Source organism: Loxodonta africana, chromosome 4 (genome assembly GCF_030014295.1).
Source record: "Loxodonta africana isolate mLoxAfr1 chromosome 4, mLoxAfr1.hap2, whole genome shotgun sequence".
In the NCBI taxonomy this organism is placed as follows: Eukaryota; Metazoa; Chordata; class Mammalia; order Proboscidea; family Elephantidae; genus Loxodonta; species Loxodonta africana.
In genome coordinates, this window is record NC_087345.1 from 133,764,813 (window position 1) to 133,784,681 (window position 19,869).

Here is a 19,869-nt window from a genome sequence, read left to right on the forward strand (position 1 = left end):
CGCAAGAAAGAAGTAAAAGTATCTCTATTTGCAGGTGACATAATCTTATGCACGAAAACCCTAAGGAATCCACAAGAAAACTACTGAAACTAATAGAAGAGTTCGTCAGAGTATAAGGATACAAGATAAACATACAAAAATCAGTTGGATTCCTCTACACCAACAAAAAAGAGCGTCAAAGAGGAAATCGCCAAATCAATACCATTTACAGTAGCCCACAAGAAGATAAAATACTTAGGAATAAATCTTACCAGAGTTGTAAAAGACTTATACAAAGAAAACTACAATACACTTCTGCAAGAAACCAAAACAGACCTACATAAGAGGAAATACCTACCTTGCTCATGGATAGGAAGACTTAACATTGTAAAAATATCTATTCTACCAAAAGCCATCTATAGATTCAATGCAATTCCGATCCAGATTCCAACGACATTCTTTAATGAGATGGAGAAACAAATCACCAACTTCATATGGAAGGGAAAGAGGCCCCGGATAAGTAAAGCTTTACTGAAGAAGAAAAACAAAGTGGGAGGCCTCACTCTACCTGATTTTAGAACCTATTATACTGCCACAGTAGTCAAAATAGCCTGATACTGGATCAACAACAGATACATAGGCCAATGGAACAGAATTGAGAATCCAGACATAAATCCATCCACATAATGAGCAGTTGATATTTGACAAAGGCCCCACATCAGTTAAATGGGGAAAAGACAGTCTGTTTAACAAATGGTGCTGGCATAACTGGATATCCATCTGCAAAAAAATGAAACAAGACCCATACCTCACACCATGCACAAAAATTAACTCAAAATAGATCAAAGACCTAGATATAAAATCTAAAATGATAAAGATCATGGAAGAAAAAATAGGGACAACATTAGGAGCCCTAATACATGGCATAAACAGTATACAAAACATTACTAACAATGCAGAAGAGAAACAAGATAACTGGGAGCTCCTAGAAATCAAACACCTATGCTCATCCAAAGATTTCACCAAAAGAGTAAAAATGCTACCTACAGACTTGGAAAAAGTTTTTAGCTATGACATTTCTGATTAGCACCCGATCTCTAAAATCTACATGATACAGCAAAAACTCAACTACAAAAAAACAAATAACCTAATTAAAAAATGGGCAAAAGATATGAACAGAAACTTCACTAATGAAAACATTCAGGTAGCTAACAGATACATGAGGAAATGCTCACGATCTTTAGCCATTAGAGAAATCCAAATCAAAACTACAGTGAGATCCATCTCGCTCCAACAAGGCTGGCATTAACCCAAAAAACACAAAATAATAAATGTTGGAGATGTTGTGGAGAGATTGGAACACTTGTACACTGCTGGTGGGAATGTAAAATGGTACAACCACTTTGGAAATTGATTTGGTGCTTCCTTAAAAAGCTAGAAATAGAACTACCATATGATCCAGCAATCCAACTCCTTGGAATACATCCTAGAGAAATAAGAGCCTTTACACCAACAGATATATGCACACCCATGTTCATTGCAGTACTGTTTACAATAGCAAAAAGATGGAAGCAACCAAGGTGTCCATCAATGGATGAATGGATAAATAAATTATGGTATATTCACACAATGGAATACTATGCATGATAAAGAACAGTGATGAATCTGTGAAACATTTCATAACATGTAGGAATCTGGAAGGCATTATGCTGAGTGAAATGAGTCAGTTGCAAAAAGACAAGTATTGTATAAGACCACTACTATAAGAACTAGAGAAATAGTTTAAACAGAGAAGAAAATATTCTTTGATGGTTACAAGATGGGGGAGGGAGGGAGGAAGGGTGTACTCACTGATTAGATAGTAGATAAGAACTATTTTAAGTGAAGGGAAAGATAACACACAATACAGGGAGGATAGCACAACTGGACTAAGCCAAAAGCAAAGAACTTTCCTGAGTAAACTGAATGCTTCAAAGGCCAGCGTAGCAGAGGTGGGGGTTTGAGGACCATGGTTTCAGGGGACGCCTAAGTCAATTGGCATAATAAAATCTATTAAGAAAACATTCTGCAGCCCACTTTGGAGAGTGGCATCTGGGGTCTTAAATGCTAGCGAGTGGCCATCTAAGATGTATCAATTGGTCTCAACCCACCTGGAGCAAAGAAGAATGAAGAACACCAAGGGCCCAAAGTAATTATGAGCCCAAGAGACAGATAGGACCACATAAGCCAGAGAATACATCAGCCTGAGACCAGGAGAACTAAAGGGTGCCCGGGTACAACTGATGCCGGCCCTGACAGAAACACAACAGAGAACCCCTGAGGAAACAGGAGAGCAGTGGGATGCAGACCCCAAATTCTCATAAAAAGACAAGACTTAGTGGTCTAAGACTAGAAGGACCCCGGTGGTCATAGTCCCCAGACCTTCTGCTAGCCCACGGCACATTCCCAAAGCCAACTCTTCAGACAGGGATTGGACTGGACAGTGGGATAGAAAGAGATGCTGGTGAAGAATGAGCTTCTTGGATCAAGTAGACACTTGAGACTATGTTGGCATCTCCTATCTGGAGGCGAGATGAGAGGGCAGAGGTGGTCAGAAGCTGACAGAATGGACACGAAAAGAGAGAGTGGAAGGAAGGAGTGGGCTGTCTCATTACGGGGAGAGCAATTAGGAGTATATAGCAAGGTGTATATAAATTTTTGTATGAGAGACTGACTTGGTTTTTAAACTTTCACTTAAAGCACAATAAAAATTTTTTTTAAATGGTGCTGGCATAACTGGATATCCATCTGCAAAAAAATGAAACAAGACCCATACCTCACACCATCCACAAAATCTAACTCAAAATGGATCAAAGACCTAAATATAAAATCTAAAACGATAAAGATCATGGAGAAAAAATAGGGACAAGAGTAGGAGCCCTAATACGTGGCACAGACAGAATACAAAACATTACTAACGATGCACAAACACCAGAAGAGAAACTAGATAACTGGGAGCTCCTAAAAATCAAACACTTATACTCATCAAAAGAGTTCATCAAAAAAATAAAAAGACAACCTACAGACCGGGAAAAAATTTTTGGCTATGACAAATCCGATCAGTGTCTAATCTCTAAAATCTACAAGATACTGCAAAACCTCAACAACAAAAAGACAACCCAATTAAAAAATGGGCAAAGGATATGAACAGGCACTTCACCATATATATTGGATGCAGGCCACAGCCCTGAGGAAACTCCCCTTACAACTGACTGGCTGGTCACATCAGATCAAATCATGGAAGTGATTACATTATATCACAAAGGGAGAATGACTACAACATTACGTAAGTGCCAAACTTCATCATTACATAATTTCCAAACCACTGAGAATCATGGCCCAGACAAGTTGACACACAACATCACAGTGACCAATAGAATAGGGCAGAAGTGATGGTGTGCCATTTCTGAGATTAGGTTATGAAAGCTTAGTGGCTTTGTCTTGGCCACTCTCTCTCTCTGGGAGAAGCCAGCAGCCATGTTCTGAACAGCCCTATGAAGAGACCTATGTGAGGAGGAACTACGGCCTCTGACAAGCAACCGTGTGAATGAGCTTCTTAGAAGTGGATCCTCCAGCCCCAACCAAGCCTTCAGATGATTGTGGCCTCAGCCTACGTCTTGTGAGATCCTGAGCCAGAAAGACCCAACTAAAATACTCTTGGATTCCTGACCTTCGGAAACTGTGTGAGACAACACGTTTGTTGTTTTAAACGGCTACATTTGGGGGTGATTTGTTACACAGCAATAGATAACTAATACTCTCTCCTTCCTCCTTAACAAGGACCTAAGATGATTGCCCACCCACGGAAGCTCCCTGAGCTCCCTCCCTCCTTGGTGCCTCTTCCCCTCCAGGAGCCCAGCCTGGAACACTGGTTTGTGGATAAACTTAGAGGTACAGAATGAATCCACCTAGTTCCCTGGGAGACCTAGAGGTTTTATGCTGCTAGATGGGAAATGGAGCCTTGGTGGCACAGTGGTTAAGAGCTATGGCTGCTAACCAAAAGATTGGCAGTTCCAATCCAGAAGCTACTCCTTGGAAACCCTATGGGGCAGTCCTACTCTGTCCTATAGGGTTGCTATGAGCTAATGGCAAGGGGTTTGGTTTTTGGTTTTTTAAATGGGAAACGGTGCTTTAGGGGGGAAGAGCAGGAATGTCTCACTCCTTAGGGAAGAACCTATAGAGAAAGGGAGTAAGAATTAATAAAGGAAGCACTGTATGCACAAACCCCCAAAACCCCTCTTCCTTCCTTTCTTTGTTCTCTTCCCTAGCGGGTGGGGGAACCAGGTGGCCCTTCATTCTGCCTGTCCCCTCCCTGTCCCCCTTCTTGCAGGAGCAGAGGGGAAGTCCCTGCCTGGGCCCCAGTGAATCTTCAATGACTACTTCATAAACTCAAAGGGCATAGGATGTTATCTAATAGAAAGGGGAAATGCCACCCACAGAACTTTCCGGGAAACCCCTGCCCCATTAAAACATGAGGGCTTCTACTAAGGCTTTGGAGAACGGAATCCTGGGGCAGAGCTGAAGAGACCCCATCAGCACCTATCCCCACCCAGCCAACCACAAACGGTGGAAATATTGCTTTGAAGGTTTCTAAAGGGGATTTCAGGCCTTCATCTCATAGTGTGACCCTCTGATAAGCACCACAGACTCCTCCTTTCTGTGCCACTGTTTCTCCACCTGTGATCAGGCAAGGGAAAACACCTTCCTAAAGCTCAGAGTCTCAGATTGCCTCAAATGTCTCATTATTTAGGCTTCAGAGGGTGCCCCCTATCTCCTTAAGGCTTTGCACAGAGCAAAAAGGTCACTTATTCCATTCTTCGCCCTCAAGTTTCTGGCCGTAGTGTCTCCACAGAGACAGTCTTCAGCCTCGTGCTAGTCTCTTTGTGTCAGTTAGCTTACGACACCCAGGCCCAGGGTACACCTGATAGGACATCTGCCACAACACGTATATATGTAGCACAGTATGCCTCCTGCAAGCTCGCTCTCGCTCTCTTTCAATACTTTTTCTTTCTCCTGTACAGGGTTAAAGTTCCCGAAAAGAGCTGTCTGCAGCCAAAGTCCAATACCCTGTGCTCATTGCAGGCAGAGGTAGAGGTCCCCATGCCAGACTGTGGGGGTGCTGTGGGCTGAGGCTGTGTACGTTCTCTGCTAAAAGGATGGTCTGCATGGTCCACACAAATGTTCTCTCCAAGAGAGGCACACGGGGGCAGGGGCAGGTTCATGAGTCTTCTATATCATTATTTGCCTCCCTTCTCCTTCATCAGTGGGTAATCAGACAAGCACATCACATACACGGAGCACCTCACAGCTTTCAAAGCCCTTTTTCACCTGATATTTGCAACAACCCGTTTTGGTGGATTATTATCATTATCTCATTTAATAGGTGAAGAAACTGAGGCTAAGGGAGATTGGCCATGGTCACATCGGAACTGTGGTAGAGCCATATCAAAAGCCAGGTCTCCTAACTCCCAAAGTTGCAACAACAGCCAAGTGTCTCTCTGGATGTTTTCCTCCCCACGTCCTGTGGCCTTTGTTCACAGAACTCCCCTTTGTCAGACTTGGATTATGAACTTGCCAGGGCCAGGGCTGTATCTCCTGAGGCATGCATTGTACAGTCTCTCTACGGAAGGGTGCGCAGGCCGCGTGACAGCTGCTACGTACACAGTCTTGTGCTGAACATCAACAGGGCGTGCCACAAAGGCAGTGTCTTGCACACACTGGGTGAGTGCTTGGCCTGAGTCCACTGCAGTGTTCAATTTCCTCCCACCTGCCTGCCCACTGACCTCCGGTGATGTGTGGTGAGCAGTGACCACTGGGTGGCAGTGTGTTCTCATGCCTGGGACCAGACAAATTGCTAAGGGCTGAGGAAAGTGGGGGGTGGGGCAGAGATCTGTAATAACCTCAACCAGCTGCCCAGGACTTGACATGGCAGCAGGGCTCCTCCATAGCCTAGGAGCTCCTCTCTGGGTTGGTGGGTGGGTGTGAGTGTATGTGTGTGTGTCTGCTGCAGCCAGGGAGCCACGGACAGGTGCTGAAGTGCAGCTGAGTGTGGGGTGGAGTAGGGTGGGGCAGAGAGACAAAAATATATAAAGGAAATCAGGGCAGCCAGCATGATATGGGTGAAAAGATGGAGGAGAGAAGGGCTGTAGAGATAATAACGGGTGAGGGCTTTTTTGGAGCTTCAAAAAAATTACCCAGGTGAGAGAGAGAGAGAGAGAGCAAAAGAGAGACCAAGGAAGAAACAGAGAGGCCAGAAGCTGAAAAAGGAAAGATGGGAATAGGAAAATGAGAGAGATTGGCTGGGGAAAGTGGGTTAGGAGGCTGGGGTGGGAAAAGAGAGCCCTAGAGGCTGGGGAGAGACAAGAATCTTCACTGGACAAGAAGGAGTCAGACTCAGGCTTGCTGCTGACAGGGAGTTTATTTGTGGGCTGAGACAGCGGGAAAAGACTGAGCTGCTGAGATGGGCTGACTGCATCATCTCCAGGTCAGGGCTTCTCCGGCTCCGACTCCAGCTCCAGCTCCAGCTCTGGCTCCGGCTCCATCTCTTGCTCTGGTTCTAGCTCCAGCTCCTCTGTCTTGCTCTGAGCCTGGGGAGGATGAATCCCATTCTCTAGGGCAGAGAATCTTCTTGGCCTCCACTGTAGGAAGAGATGAAGAGAGAGATGGATGGTGGGAGGAGAAGGATGAAGGAGAAGGAAAAGGAAATAGGAAGGATACTGAGTGCATCTATTCTTTCCAGACCACCCTGTGCTCTCCATTGGTCCCAGGCCTTCTCTCAGCCTTTTCATGCCTCCCCAGGCAAGGGGTCCCTGGAGAGCAGAGGCAAATTCAGGGGTCCACCTTGGGCATCTTCCCTAAGGAAGGCGTGCCAAACAACACTCTCAGGATGGGGGAGAAAAGGCAGTGTCGGGGGAGGACCCCTGGCTCACCGGTCTTCTCCAAAGATGAAAGCCAAAGGCTGCCGTCATAAAGAGGAGCAGCAAGAGGATACCAAGGATGAGAAAAAGAGGGAGGAAATGGTCTGTTCTGATGGCATCTGGGCCCCCTCCAGAGCGTCGGGCACCTATGGAGAAAGAATAGGAATAGGCACAAGGTCAGGGCTAAAAAGAACATCTTGCTACCTCCTCATATTTTACAGATGGAGATGATGGGGCCCAGAGAGTTTAAGGGACTTGCCAGGGTCATTCAGCTAATTAGTGGCAGAAGTGGGTCAGGCCTAGACAAGAGGTAGAGGTCAGGTCCCAGATTGGAAAGAAAAGAGCTGGGGCAGGGGTCGGGGCTGTGAGGGGGTCAAGATGATTGGTCCGGAGTTGGGGCTGTGGTGTATTGGGGTCTCAGACCTGGGCCATATGGCTCTGTGACGTATAACACTGATCCGAGAAGTCTCTTGCCCTGGTACAACTGGCACTGCCAGGGTTGGGAAAGGAGCCTGGCCTCCTGTATCTCCAGCCAAGGCCCTGGGGAGCTCCTCCGAGACTGATTGCTCAGGGGGGTCCACACAAAGTCCTCTTGTCCAGACGCTGGAGTCACCTCACAAAGCAGCTTCCCCGGGGAACCAGGTAACCCAAAAGATTTGGGAGTCACTGAAAAAATTAGAGGGAAGAGATCTTTTGAGGTCGACTCCCTTACCTGATACTACAGGTATACCTCCCAGGCACCCTGCCCTCACCTGGGTTCTGACTGGGTGAGGTTGGGGGGAAAAATTAAGGGTCATGACTAAATTAATCTTATCAAGACAATGCTTCGGTCAGATCACTCCCCTGCTCAAAAACTTTTCAGGCTCCCTACTGCCTTCATATCATTGCTCAAACTCAAACTGGCCCTGAAGGACCACATGGTGCTACTGCAGATTCCTTTACATTGTTTCCTACTCGGCTCAGAACCCTTAACATCAGTCAGGTGAGCTAACCCGCAACATACCTTGTACCTTTCCTGCATCATGACTTGGCTCATATCAGTGTCCCTGCCTTGATATGGCCCCTGAATGTTCTCTATCCATCTTTCAGAATGTTTAGAGAACAGTGATCTGACCAGTTGATCTAGAGACAGAACCTATACAGTGAGATAGGGTGGATAAACCCAAAACCAAACCAGCTGCTATAGAGTTGATCTGACTCACGGCAAACCCATATGTGTCAGAGCAGAAAAGTGCTCCATAGGATTTTCTAGGCTACGACATTTCAGAAGCAAATTGCCAGGCCTTCCTTTCGATGTGCTTCTGGTGGATTCAAACTGCCAGCCTTTTGGCTAGTAGTCAAATACCTATCCGTTTCCACACCCAGGGATTCTAATAGGGTAGGTAAAAACCAAAAACCAAACCCATTGCCATCAAGTCAATTCCACTCATGGCACCCCATGTGTTACAGAGTAGAACTGCTCCATAGGGTTTTCAAGGCTGTGACCTTTTGGAAGCAGGTTGCCAGGCCTTTCTTCCATGGCACCACTGGGTGAGTTCAAACCTCCAAGCTTTTAAGTTAGTACCCAAGTGCAAACTGCTTGTGCCACCCAGGGACCTTACAGAGTGGATAGGAGACAAAAGGTGAAGGGCTTTGATCTGAGCATGGTGTGCAGGAGGGTGAAGACTTGATTACACAAACACCTGAGTTTAGGCCCTGAGTCTAGAACTTCTTAACTGTGTGACTCTGGAAATGTTTCCCTCTTTGTGAAACCAAGGAAATAAGATCTCCCTCATCGAAATGTTGTGGAGATAACATGAGAAAACTCCATAAAGCAGTTGGCCCTCAAGAAGAATGACACTGGCAGAAAGAATTGGCAGGCTTTAGTGCCTGATCGCATGTAGGGAAAGAAGGAGAAGGCCAGGTTTCAAGTAGAGTTACTGACAGAAAGACTTAAGTCATTAAGAAGACTGGGTGTGAGGAAAAGATGGGGTTCAGCATGAGGCTGCAGTGTGGGTACGATATCTAGGTAGAGACAGCCAGGAAACAGGTGGAAATGCAGTGTTGACCCTTAGGAGAGGTATTATTTGTTAGCTTATTCATTGATTCATTCAGCCAATACACATTATTAAGCAACAGTGGTTAAAGTGCTCAGCTGCTAACCAAAATGTCAGTGGTTCGACCCACTAGCGACTTCACAGGAGAAAGATGTGGCAGTCTGCTTCCATAGAGATTACAGCCTTGGAAACCCTATGGGGCAGTTCTACCCCAGCCTATAGGGTCACTGTGAATCAGAATGGACTCAAAAGCAACGAGTTGTTTTGCTGATACGGTACTACTATTTAGTGGCCCAGGTGAGGACTCCAGACATAGCCAAGCTGTCATGGCTAATAGTTACCAATCCATCAACACACACTTTCTGAGTATTTTTTTTTTTTCTATTTGTTTTATACTGTCTTGGAAGGCCTTTGTTCAGTAAATATTTGCTAACCAAGGGCATGATTTATTAACTTCTCCCAAATCCAAGCAACGTCCTGCAACTTTAATCCAAGCCCTGTCCCCAAAGTGGACACGGATTATGGAAATATATTCCACCTCTTTTGAACCATTCAAACTTTTGCCATCTCTTCTTCCAACTGTTCACACCCTCCCGCCAATTTAGGGCAGGGGAGTCCCTTAGAGAACAATGGAACGTTTATCTTGTGACTCAGGGGAGATTTTCAGTTTCAGTTCTTTACAAAGGGGGTGAGAAAAGGGGCAGCCTCATTGGGCAGCCTCTGGAACTTGTGCCCAGTGCCTGGCATCATGGTTATGCATTTCCCCAATCTTTGCCCAGCCAGCCCTCCCTCCCTGTCCTAGCTCCCCTGAGATGGACGTTGCCCCTTCCCCACCCGGGGCTGACCTGTGATGACTGCCAAAGTGATGGTAGCGCTAAGCTGCTGTCCCTGTAGATGGACACGGCAGGTGTAGGTACCAGCCTGGGCCAGGCTCACGGCCTCTAGCCAAAGAGTAAAACTGCCATTGTCCCCAGCCAGGTGGAGGTCACGGCCTCCCCCAGGTCGGGTCCACTTGGCAGTGAGGAAAGACTGGGTCCCCAAAGCAAGAGGCAGGCGGCAGGGCAGCTGAACCCTGGAACCTGCTCCAGCGTATACTGTCAGTGGGGTTGGGGGTTCCAGACCTAGAGAGAAAAAGGAACCCAAAGTTAAAGTTGACAGGGGTAGGTACAGAGGGATTGGAGTGCTGGGTCTGCCGGGAAGGGAAGCAGAAGAGCGGAGGAGGTGTTCTGGCTTTGAAGAGTGCTAAGGAGTAGAATAAGGTGGATGAACTGATGGTCCTCAGAAACCCAGGACATGGCTGGGCCCACAGGAGACCAAAGGCTGCCAAGTGAGGCTGGATGGCCAAGGAAGAAGCTACAAGGGGAAAAGGCAGCTAAAAGGCTGCCACAAGAGAAAGACATTGCGCAGTGGGGCCAGAGCAATCACAGGTGGCACTAGCTGCTGAGGACTTGCTTTGGGGATCGATAAGTTAGGGGAGGTGACAAGGGGCAGGAAGGGGTTGTGGTCAAGTGTGAAGGCAGACTGGAGGAGTTACCCAGAACAGTGAGGTTGTACGTGATGGAGACAATGAAGCCATCTCTGTAGGTGAGGATGCAGCCCCAGGGCCCAGAGTCTGAGGGGCTGACTTGAGGCAGGAAGAGGAAGCTTCCACCCAAGTGGTGCTGGGGGGACTTCTGGACAGGGTCCCGAGCCAGGCCTCGGAACCAGCTCACAGAGGCTGGGAGGTCAGGGCGGCTGAAGGAGCAGTTCAAAACGACTGACTCGGAGGTCCTGAGAGGTCCTGGGGCGCTGGCCGTCACTGTGCAAAGGTTAAAGAAGGCTGGGTAAGCCCCATCCCAAAACATTTTCCCAGCTCAGCGGGCCAACTAACCTAGAAGCTCCTGGACACAGGGACTACACCTTAGATTTCTTTGTCCTTCTCTCCTCTGCCTGGCACCTGTGGGTGCTTAAAATAGATGTCCTCTTTCTCCTGCCCACTGCCTCGACAGCTTCTACCCTTCTGTTTCTCCAGGCCATACCTGAGGATACCCACTAAGCCCACCCCCGGAGCTACAGATGTCTGAAATGAATCACTCTAGCCCAGCAATCTTCCCACACCTAGCACCTAGAAAAGGGGTAGTCCTTGGTACCTCCCCAGCCCCCACCAAAGGCACTCTCGCTGTGGGTGGGAGAAGGGGAGTGGATACAATCTCTCCACTGGGCCTTCTCCCCATACACTTGCTTTTCTAGGAACACGTTCTACTCCTCAGTGATCTGGCCCCCCACCCCCTTACTCTACCCTTCTGGGAGCGCTGTGGCAGTCCAAGGGTGCATCCTCAAAGGCACAGCCTCCCCTAGCCCTTCCTGCCTCCCGGGTATGGGGAGTGAGGGGCCCTCCTCCCAGCCCCTCGCCCCTCGTCCCGCCCCCACCTACTCGACGCTTGGCCCACGCGCAGGCAGAGGCGGCAGGCGAGGGCGCGGTTCCTGAAGCGCACGGTGGCGCTGTACTCGCCGGCGTCGGCGTGTCGGGCTGGGCGCAGCCACAGCGAGAAGTCTCCGCGTTGGAGATCGCGTTCCGCCACCTGCACCCGGGGCTGCAGGGGCTGCCTCCCGCTGCGCAGGCCTCCCGGGGCCACGCTCAGCACAGTGTAGCGGCGGGGTCCGGACCCCGGAGGGGAGGGCGGCCCAGGGGTAGGGGAGAGGCCGGGGGCCGGGCCGGGCGGGCCGCTGGACGGGAAAGAGAGATGACATTGATAAAGTCGAGGGGGAAACAGCCCCGGAGCAGAGCAGACCAGCCTCCCTTTGAGGACTAGGAAGCCTGCCCAAAAAGGAGGTCTCTTGACCACCAGCCTCCCTCCCCTCCCCTAACCCCACCGGACAGCACCATCCACCAGTACTGGAGAGGCAGGCATACTATGGGATGCAGGTGTGAGGGGAGCAGTCTTCGGAGGAAGAGTGGGAGAGGTATATGGCGGCAGATGAGACTGAGACCCTGGCTTCAGGGGGACTGGGAGCGCAGGGGAGAGGACAGAGGGTTAGGTGGCATGCCCTGAGGGGACATGGGAAGGGTTGGGTGTTGGGTTGTGAGTCTGGCTGCCATTAGGGCTGGGCTTGGGAGTTCTGTTGCCCAGGTTTAGGGTGCATACCTGTCTGGTTGGTGCTGCCAAGTGACCGCTGCACTTCGCAGAAGGTTGAGGGGGATTTTGGGGCTGCAGGGGAGTCGGACAGGGGCCCCCTCCTGGGCCCACACCACCGGAATCTTTGCCTCAGGCCCTGAAGCCTCCACTGGGGAGGGAAAGAGACGCCAAGGGGAGGGGCCGTGAGCCAAGAGCCTTAGGAGTAGAGAAAGAGCCCAGTGGTTCCCAAGAGATAAAAAGGTCTAGGGAGAGCTTGGTTTCTGCCCCTCCCCTGCCAAGGGGAAACAGCAGAGAGGCTTTGGGGCTAGAAAGACTGCCCAAGAAAGACTTTAGAAGAATCCAGCAGGAGAGCTAAGGACCTCAGGCTCTGTGGGGCCATAGAGAGATCCCTGCTGGCCTCTTCATGGGTCTGGAGGTCAGCCCTCCCACCATCACCACCTTACCTGGAGCCACCCACAGCAGTTGCAGAAGCAGCAAGACCAGGAACTGTGTCTCCCACATCTCCCCTATGGCCTGGGCCACCCTAAGCCCTCCACAGGGAGGAGGTCAGAAAAAGGGTAGGCGGGACAAAAGAGGGGTTCTACAAAGAGGGAGGTGAAGGAAGAGAATCTAGAGGAAGGCGGATGGGAGTGGGGCCTGGAGAGAGAGGGGAGTGACCAACAATCAGAAGCTGAAATCCTGGGGAAAGCTGGCCAGATCAGGCAGCCTGAGGGTGGGGTAGGTGTTGGGGTTGTTCCAGGGAACGGGGCAGGGCAGCGTCAGAGAGCAGAGTGGAGGCAAGCTGGCTGTGTGAGCTGGGATGCCGGTGTGCTGCTCCCAGGGCCCTCGCCCCTGTCCTGCCATCCCTCCACCTTCCCCACTTCCCCTCCCCATTGCCCCCCCCCCCCACCACATGCACCTCAGAGCTTACGGTTTCGCTTCGCAGTGGAAAGTCTGAGGGGGTTGATTCCCAGCAGCATCACCCTCCACCTCTGTGGTGGCTCTCCCCTTGTTTACTTCCTCTGTCCTGGGTCTTCCCACCGCCCCCTCCTTGCCCCTCCCCCACCCCCCTGACTGTTTCCCTTCCCAAGAACCTTCTGCCCTCTCTCCAAACTATTTCTGCTCTGAACAACCCACCTGCCCATCTCTAAACTGCCTCCTCAGCTCAACATTCACATTTTCTTCTTGTCAAGTCCTCTCCTTGGTCCTCATCTCCTCCCTCTTCAACATCCCAGAATTTGATTATACAAATGAATCTGCCTTCACACCCACCCTTACAATAACCCGGGGGAATAAGGTGGACAGGAAGTTTTACTGCATCCTAAAACATGGTCTATGAGTTGGAATCGACTCAACTCAATGGCAACGGGTTTGGTTTTGAAAACACGGTAGGTCTGGGAAAGGGCATCCCCAGTCTGGGGAAAATAGCTACATTACATTGAGACTTCCTTGTGTGCTAGGTACTGTATTGGACACTTTACATACAGTAACTGGTGGCATCTAACGTTACCTCTAGCTGTACAGCTGAGGAAACTGAGACTCAAAGATGAAATAATTTGCTAAGGTCAAACAGGGAGTGTGAAGACAAATGCTGTGTGTGTGTGTATAGTCCTGACCCTGGGTGAGTTGTGGGTGTCTTTTCATCTGGGAAGAACGGTGCTGTCAGTGAGTCAACCTCTCCTGCACACCCTCCAGCTCAGACCCCTGAGCAGGCAGCTGCTTCCCCCAATACAGAGGTTGAACTAAGAGAGGGCAAGGGTGTTAGGGAGATGGAGAAATGCAGAAATCTTCTAAGAGAGACCAGCTTCTATAAAAATAGGCAGAGGAACCAGGGAAGGAAGCCTGACACTGAGAGGGGAACTCCTGCTCCGGCACAGCTGGGAGAACTAGAAGGCGGTGGCAAGGGGTGCTGGGACAGCAACGCAGCAGCTAGTGGCCTGGGAACCAGAGGCCAGGGTTCTCCTTGCTTGACCAGAAGGAGCTCACTTCCTCAGGGCCAGGACAGGGCATCATCTTTGATGCCAGGCAGCTCTTCCTCAGGGATCCTAGGAGGCAGAGAAGCAGGCCTACAACCCCTCTCCCATTTCAGGGGTGGGACTTCCTGTTCCTGGGGCTGTTTTCTATTTGCCTGGTTCAGCACAATAGTGCTATAGCTTTCCACTGGGCTCAGCAGTGTCTAGGCCTTGTGTGGGTTAGCAGGGAACCTTGTGTATTGCTGGGGAGCGATATCCCCAAGAATCCAAAAATGGGACAGAAATCAGTTCTCAAGAGAAGCTGGCTCCCTGTCCGCCCTGAGTGCTGATCTTGTGTTCGGGAGTCGTGGGTGTAAGAGTATGCTACTTTTTTATAAATGGAAAGGGTCTTAACAGGATGTGTGGTCAGCCACCCTCTTCCCTCACTGCATTGAGGGGGCCCCTGGAAAGTAGGAGACAGGTTAAAAACAGAAGCGCGACCATTTCTTTATTAAATTATACAAAAAGGGGAGGGGAGGGGGGCAGCTGTGGGGTTTGGCCCCAACCTTGGCCCCACCCCGGCCTGGCGCTGTCTGAGAGGAGGGGATCTGAGGGAGAACCAGGGATCAGGCAGGATAGGGATGGGGCAGGAAATGAGGCTGGGGGATGCAGAGGATGGGTAAGAACGGCTACCAGAGGAGGGTGGGATTGGCTGGGGGGAAGGAGGAAGAGACAGACAGGAAGGACTGGGGGCCAGCTGGGGAGCTCAGATGGAGCAGGTCAGGAGGTGGAACAATGGCTGAGTGAGGATGGATGGGGCAGTGTCTGGGAAGGCAGAAATGAGAAGGCTGGGGAGGAAGAAGAGGGTGGCAGTTCTGGTGTGGGGGCCCAGAGCAGGGAGCCAGGTGAAGAGTGGCTATACTTGTCCATTCCCACTCCCACCTCCAGGCCCTAAGGGGCCTCCAACCCCCAGCCCGATGGCAGGGGGCTCATGCCGACGCCCCGTTTTCTGTCTTCTGCCTCTTGGGATCTGCTTCATCCTGTAGAGAGAGAAAGAATTGGGATAGCTGTAAAATGGGGGAGGGGACCTCCCCTTGTCCTAGCCCTGCTCCAGCCCCCACCCAGGCCACCACAGGGATCTGGGTCCAAATTCAAAGGGGTCCCGGCCCCTGCTGCATCTCTGACAAGCCCCTCAGGACCCACGATCCAGCCCAAACCTCCTCTTCAGCAGCTCTCTTCAGCGCAGGCCCTTCGTCATCCTCCTCTTCTTCTTCCTCATCTGAGGAGCCAGAAATGGGTCATTGGGGAAGGAGAGGAAGTTCTGGCAGATACCCACTGAGGTCGTCACCCTCAGTCCTGCTTCAGGTCTTCAAACCCACCCTGACTCTGTTCCTTTCAGCCGCATTTCACCCAGCCCAGCCTCCCCTGCCCCTCCCCACCTTCTTCTTCTCCTTCATCCTCCTCCTCTCCATCCTCAGCAGTTTCTTCTTCTTCTTCCTCAGCTCCATTCTCCTCCTCCTGTGGGAACCAGGAGAGAGGGCAGTGTCAGGTTGGCTGTGCGTCTCCACACACCACCACCAGGGCCATGCAATGGGGCAGTGCAATGGGGTAGTGGGTGATAAAAGGACTTAGGAGGCACCTCAGGGTAGGACAGTGAGGGTAGGAGGGGCCAAAAAAGAAAAGGTAGGACCCAGCGCCTAGGAGGTAACTGTGAGGAAGGATGAGATAATTAGAAGGGTGGATGGCTGGGCAGGTATGGTCACCTCCCACCTGACCCCCCCCCCCCCGCACCTCTACCACTTCTTTCTTCCGCTCTTTTCGGCTTGCCTTCTCCTCCACCTTCTCTTTCTTCTCCTTCAGGTCCTGCAAAGGAGAAAGAGGTCACCTTTGTCCCACCACAAATGATCTGCAGTCCTCAAGTCCCTCTAGCCCATTCTCCTTCTCTGCAGTGAGCTTGGACAAGTGTGAAATGGAGAAGGTGGCCATAGCTTACACACAGAACACAGGGCTCCAGGGTTCTTACACCAGGGCCAGCAAAGGGATTGAAACCTCAGACCTTCTTCCCCCAGACTCAGTGGGGGAGGTGAAGTGCTGAAGCAAAGGGGAGCAGACGCCCAGGTAACTGATCCCCACCCCCATCAAGTTTTTCCAAACCTCATAGGCTGCAGAGTTCAGCTCAGCAAAGCAAATCCCCTCCATCTGCTTGCAGCCCTTGATGCCCCACCCCCTCCCCATGTCCCTCCGCCTCCTTTGCCTGCCCCCTCCCACTGCCTGCCCCCTCCCACTGCCCGCCCTGCTCTGCCTTTTGTCTACCTCTGGGGCCTTTTCTTGAGTATGCTCTCTCCTGGGCATCTCTCCCAGCTCCCCCTCTAGCTTCTCATGCCTTTGTTTCCCTGTGTCTCCCTAATCCTCATGACCCTACTTGGCCAAACACTACAGGAGAAGGGAGAGCACCCCAGCGTGATTCCTGGCACCCCACATGCATGCACTTTTCCTCACCCTTACCCCAAAACAGTTTACGCAGGGTCAAGTAGTTTCCTCCTCCCTACCTCCTGTGGTGTGTTTTGGTGTGTTGGAAGAGTAGAACAAGCCATTTCCAGTGGAAATGTAGGTAAAGGAGGATAAAAGAAACATGGAAGGGAAAGAGTATCAGACATGGTAGGTGAAGAGACAAAACAAGGTCCATGTCTGGGGTGGGATGAGAATGTAGTTGAGGGAGGTACCTGTCTAGAGTATCCTCCCACCACACTTCCCCTTCTCTGCTTCACCCTGAGATCCCAACAGGCACACCCTTTGATGTCCTAGTGTGATGTGGCAGAGGTAGGTAGATGCTCACGTGAGAGTCTCCTCTGGACACTGCACCTGCGTTTCAGTTCAGTTTCCAGTCCTCTCTTTACTCCACCCTTGGCAGACACTGAGTTACACTGTGAGTGTCCTATGTGATCTGATCTGGATTTTCTGTGCAACTCTCTGTATCTAATTCTATGTGGAAGTTTTCTGTGTGAGTGGATCACCCTGGGAGGGTGTGTCCTTTCTGGAACTGTACTGGGGATAGAAAAGGGGGTTGGTACAGAATGGGGGGGGGGATACTCGATTCCTTTTCCCTTTTCTGGGGGAACACTTCATCCTCTCACCCCAGCTAGGTTTCTTCTTCATTCTACTTGGCTGTCCTCATTTCTTTGCCACATAGTTGGTATGGCATTTGTACTACCTGGTGGACTTTTCCCAACAACTTGGGCCAGGAAACCGAGGGGCTAGTCAGCACCTTTCTGGGGCTCTAGTCCCAAGTCTCTATGGCCATGGCCTAAATTTCTCATCTGGGCTGATGGAGGGAGGGAGAACACCACAGACCAAAGTCCAAGGGGCCAGGCCCTCTCCTCTCCTGTCCTTCTGGTCACTGTCCTTCCATGATCCCCTTTCCAGGAGGATATGTGACCTAGGCCCCAGGTCTTGCGCTAAGAAGCTCTCTGGCCTCATTTACTCAACACAGGCACACACACTGACACAGACTGACATCGATTCACACACAGAGCTACAGAGGAGCGCCCACGGGATCTGGAGACACATGGCCCGGGGTTTGGGCATTCTGGCACACTCCAGACAACACAAGAGCACGGTGGAGCCACTCCGCACTCACAAAGCAGCAACATGGCTCCAGAACATCTACCTCTCCACATGCACACATGTAACTGACACGGGCAGTCCCACACACTCTCTGGATTTCAGACATACAAAGACACCTACTCAGCGAAGTCACATGCCACCAAACAGCCCACTGAAGGGCCACACAGGCACACCTTGTCAGATCTCAAACATAGCTCCTCTCCCACTGCCTTTAATCCCATTGGCTCTCCCCTTTCACTTCGCCGGCCTCTGGGAGGCCTGTGTGACGGCTCCTCAGCCCCCAACCCCCATCACCACCAAGGTCAGGCTCCCAGCCCCCAAACCCTGGCTGCATTTATTTCCCAAAGCGACGCCCCGCAGGTTCCCTAGGGAAATTAGAGGAAGGCTGAAGAGAGGCAAGGGCAAAGGGATGGGCCAGGCAGGGAGCTAATGTGAGCAAGGGCAGCTCAATGCAATGCCCAGCCTCAGCCTTTCTGAAGGCTATTCCTACCTCCCTTCTAATTTTTAGGAATTCCAGATTCTTTAAGTGTGTGTTTGGGCGAGGGGCGGGGGGCGCGATGGAGAGAGAGAGAGAGAAAAAAAGCTTTAGACCAACGGAGAAGGAAAGGATGTAGATGGAAGGAAAGTGGGAAACAGAAAATGCACAGTGGCAGCAGCTGTCCGGGGAGGGAAGCAAGATAGTCGGGTCGCGAGGGAGGAGCCCGAGAGGAGTAGCCTCCCAGGAGAGTCCTGTTTACACTTGAGGATCTCAAACCGCTTACCAGGAGGAAAGGTGAGGTCAGATTGGAAGGAGAGACTGGGAAACGGGGCGCGGGGAGGGAGGAAGAGGGGGAGGGAACACGGTAAAGTGAGACGCGGAGAACTCCGACGGGAGACCGGACGGGGTAGAGGCCGGTGAGGGGTGGGGACCGCGGCGGGGCCGAGCGCGGACCGGAGCCGAAAGGCAGGGAGCCGCGGCGAGGCGCGCAGGGAAGCTAGAGGGCGCTGCCGGGAGCCGCGCGGAGCCGGGTAAGCAGCGGCAGGCTGGGGCGCGGGGGGAGGGCGGAGTGGGGTCCGCGGGGACTCGGCACTAGAGCCGCGCAGGGCCGTCGGGGGGGCCTGGGGCGGAGGGCCGCCCCGAACCCGGGAACTGCGCGGGGGTCCCGGCCGCCGCCGCCCCAGCCCCTACCTTGGCGCTCAACTCAGCCGCTGCCTCCACGCTCTTCTCCGACATGGTGCCGGGGCCGGGGCTGGCGGGGAGCCGGGGTCCCGGGGCCGGGACAGAGGGGCCCTGGACGGCAGAGGGTGGCCGCGGCCGGAACCTGGCGCGGTGGCGGCGGCGGCGGCGACAGCGGCAGCGGCGGCCGCTCAGCAAGCTGGGTCTCTGGAAGAGGCGGCAGAGGCGCGCGGGGTGGGGCGGGGGTGGGTCTGGAGCGGAGACCCGCAGGGCTGCGGCCGTCCGGAGGGCGGGCGGAAGGGCGGTGCGGGCGGTGGCCGGCGCGCTCCGGCCGCGGTCGCTCAGTCCTCGAGTCACCGCCCCCGCACCAGCAGAGCTGCCACCGACCAGCCGCTACCGCCCCCGGGAAGGGAACCCGCTTATAAGGCGGCGCTGCCCGACGGGAGGGGCTTCCCAGGGGTGGGGCAGGCGGGAGCGGGGAGGAGAAGAGAGGGGAGGGGGATGAAAGAGGAGGTTGGAGAGGTGGGGATAGGAGGATGAAAGCAAGGGGAGGGAGAGCGAGAGAGGCGGGAGGGAGGACGACACCAGGAGGGGGAAATGGAGAGACTGACGGCCGCGGAGAAGAGTGGGGCGAGGAGGTGGGAAGGGGTGGGGTTCCTGCGGGGAGGGATCTCTCCAAATCCCGACCTACTGCCTGCGATTGTGGAGTCTGTTTTTTGGGGGCGGGCTGGAGGGGTGGTGAGAATCCTACTGACCCCAAAAAAGCCCTGAGATTTTGCCAAGGGATAGGGTGGGGTGTAAGGGAGCAGATGAAAAGGCAGGGCAGGTATCTGAGAAACCAAAAGCTTAAAGAAGAGGAAGAGGGTAGGAGGGCTACTTCCACATCAAGCTGGATTTCCCCTCACCCTTCATCTACGTTGTCTTGGCGGCCTTGAGAGAATGGGAGAGCAGAAAGGGCAGCCCACCCTTCTCTCCAGGTCGAGACTGACCTTTGTGAACCCGGCTGTGTTTCTCCCTACTGGCTCTTTCTTGTGATCCAGAGGAGTCAGAGGTCCTTCAGTTTCCTCTCTT

General features: G+C 52.1%; 2 protein-coding genes across 2 annotated transcripts; both read right to left on the reverse strand.

The window, feature by feature from the left end:
• Positions 1-1,838: 1,838 nt before the first annotated feature.
• Positions 1,839-12,921, reverse strand: LAG3 (lymphocyte activating 3). The gene is made up of 8 exons (XM_003410792.3): positions 12,531-12,921; positions 12,097-12,235; positions 11,385-11,677; positions 10,506-10,769; positions 9,817-10,092; positions 7,359-7,601; positions 6,948-7,081; positions 1,839-6,656 (listed from the first exon to the last, which is right to left on the reverse strand). The coding sequence occupies exons 1-8, from the start codon at positions 12,586-12,588 to the stop codon at positions 6,504-6,506; spliced, it is 1,560 nt and encodes a 519-aa protein (XP_003410840.1). The 5' UTR covers positions 12,589-12,921; the 3' UTR covers positions 1,839-6,503.
• A 1,579-nt stretch (positions 12,922-14,500) lies between these two features.
• PTMS (parathymosin) lies at positions 14,501-19,127 on the reverse strand. Its single transcript, XM_064284691.1, has 5 exons — positions 18,811-19,127; positions 15,810-15,881; positions 15,458-15,536; positions 15,236-15,297; positions 14,501-15,058 (listed from the first exon to the last, which is right to left on the reverse strand). The coding sequence occupies exons 1-5, from the start codon at positions 18,853-18,855 to the stop codon at positions 15,008-15,010; spliced, it is 309 nt and encodes a 102-aa protein (XP_064140761.1). The 5' UTR covers positions 18,856-19,127; the 3' UTR covers positions 14,501-15,007.
• Positions 19,128-19,869: the final 742 nt, after the last annotated feature.

Bases quoted from the DNA above. Each gene is read 5' to 3' on its own strand.
- PTMS (XM_064284691.1), bottom strand. From the start codon at position 18,855: ATGTCGGAGAAGAGCGTGGAGGCAGCGGCTGAGTTGAGCGCCAAG. The intron at 15,882-18,810 runs GTAGGGGCTGGG...TCTCCTTTGCAG, and splicing joins CGGCTGAGTTGAGCGCCAAG to GACCTGAAGGAGAAGAAAGA. The intron at 15,537-15,809 runs GTGCGGGGGGGG...TGGTTCCCACAG, and splicing joins GGAAGAAAGAAGTGGTAGAG to GAGGAGGAGAATGGAGCTGA.
- LAG3 (XM_003410792.3), bottom strand. From the start codon at position 12,588: ATGTGGGAGACACAGTTCCTGGTCTTGCTGCTTCTGCAACTGCTGTGG. The intron at 10,770-11,384 runs GTAGGTGGGGGC...ACCTTTGCACAG, and splicing joins GCGCGTGGGCCAAGCGTCGA to TGACGGCCAGCGCCCCAGGA. The intron at 6,657-6,947 runs GTGAGCCAGGGG...CTCTTCCTACAG, and splicing joins TTCATCTTTGGAGAAGACCG to TGGAGGCCAAGAAGATTCTC.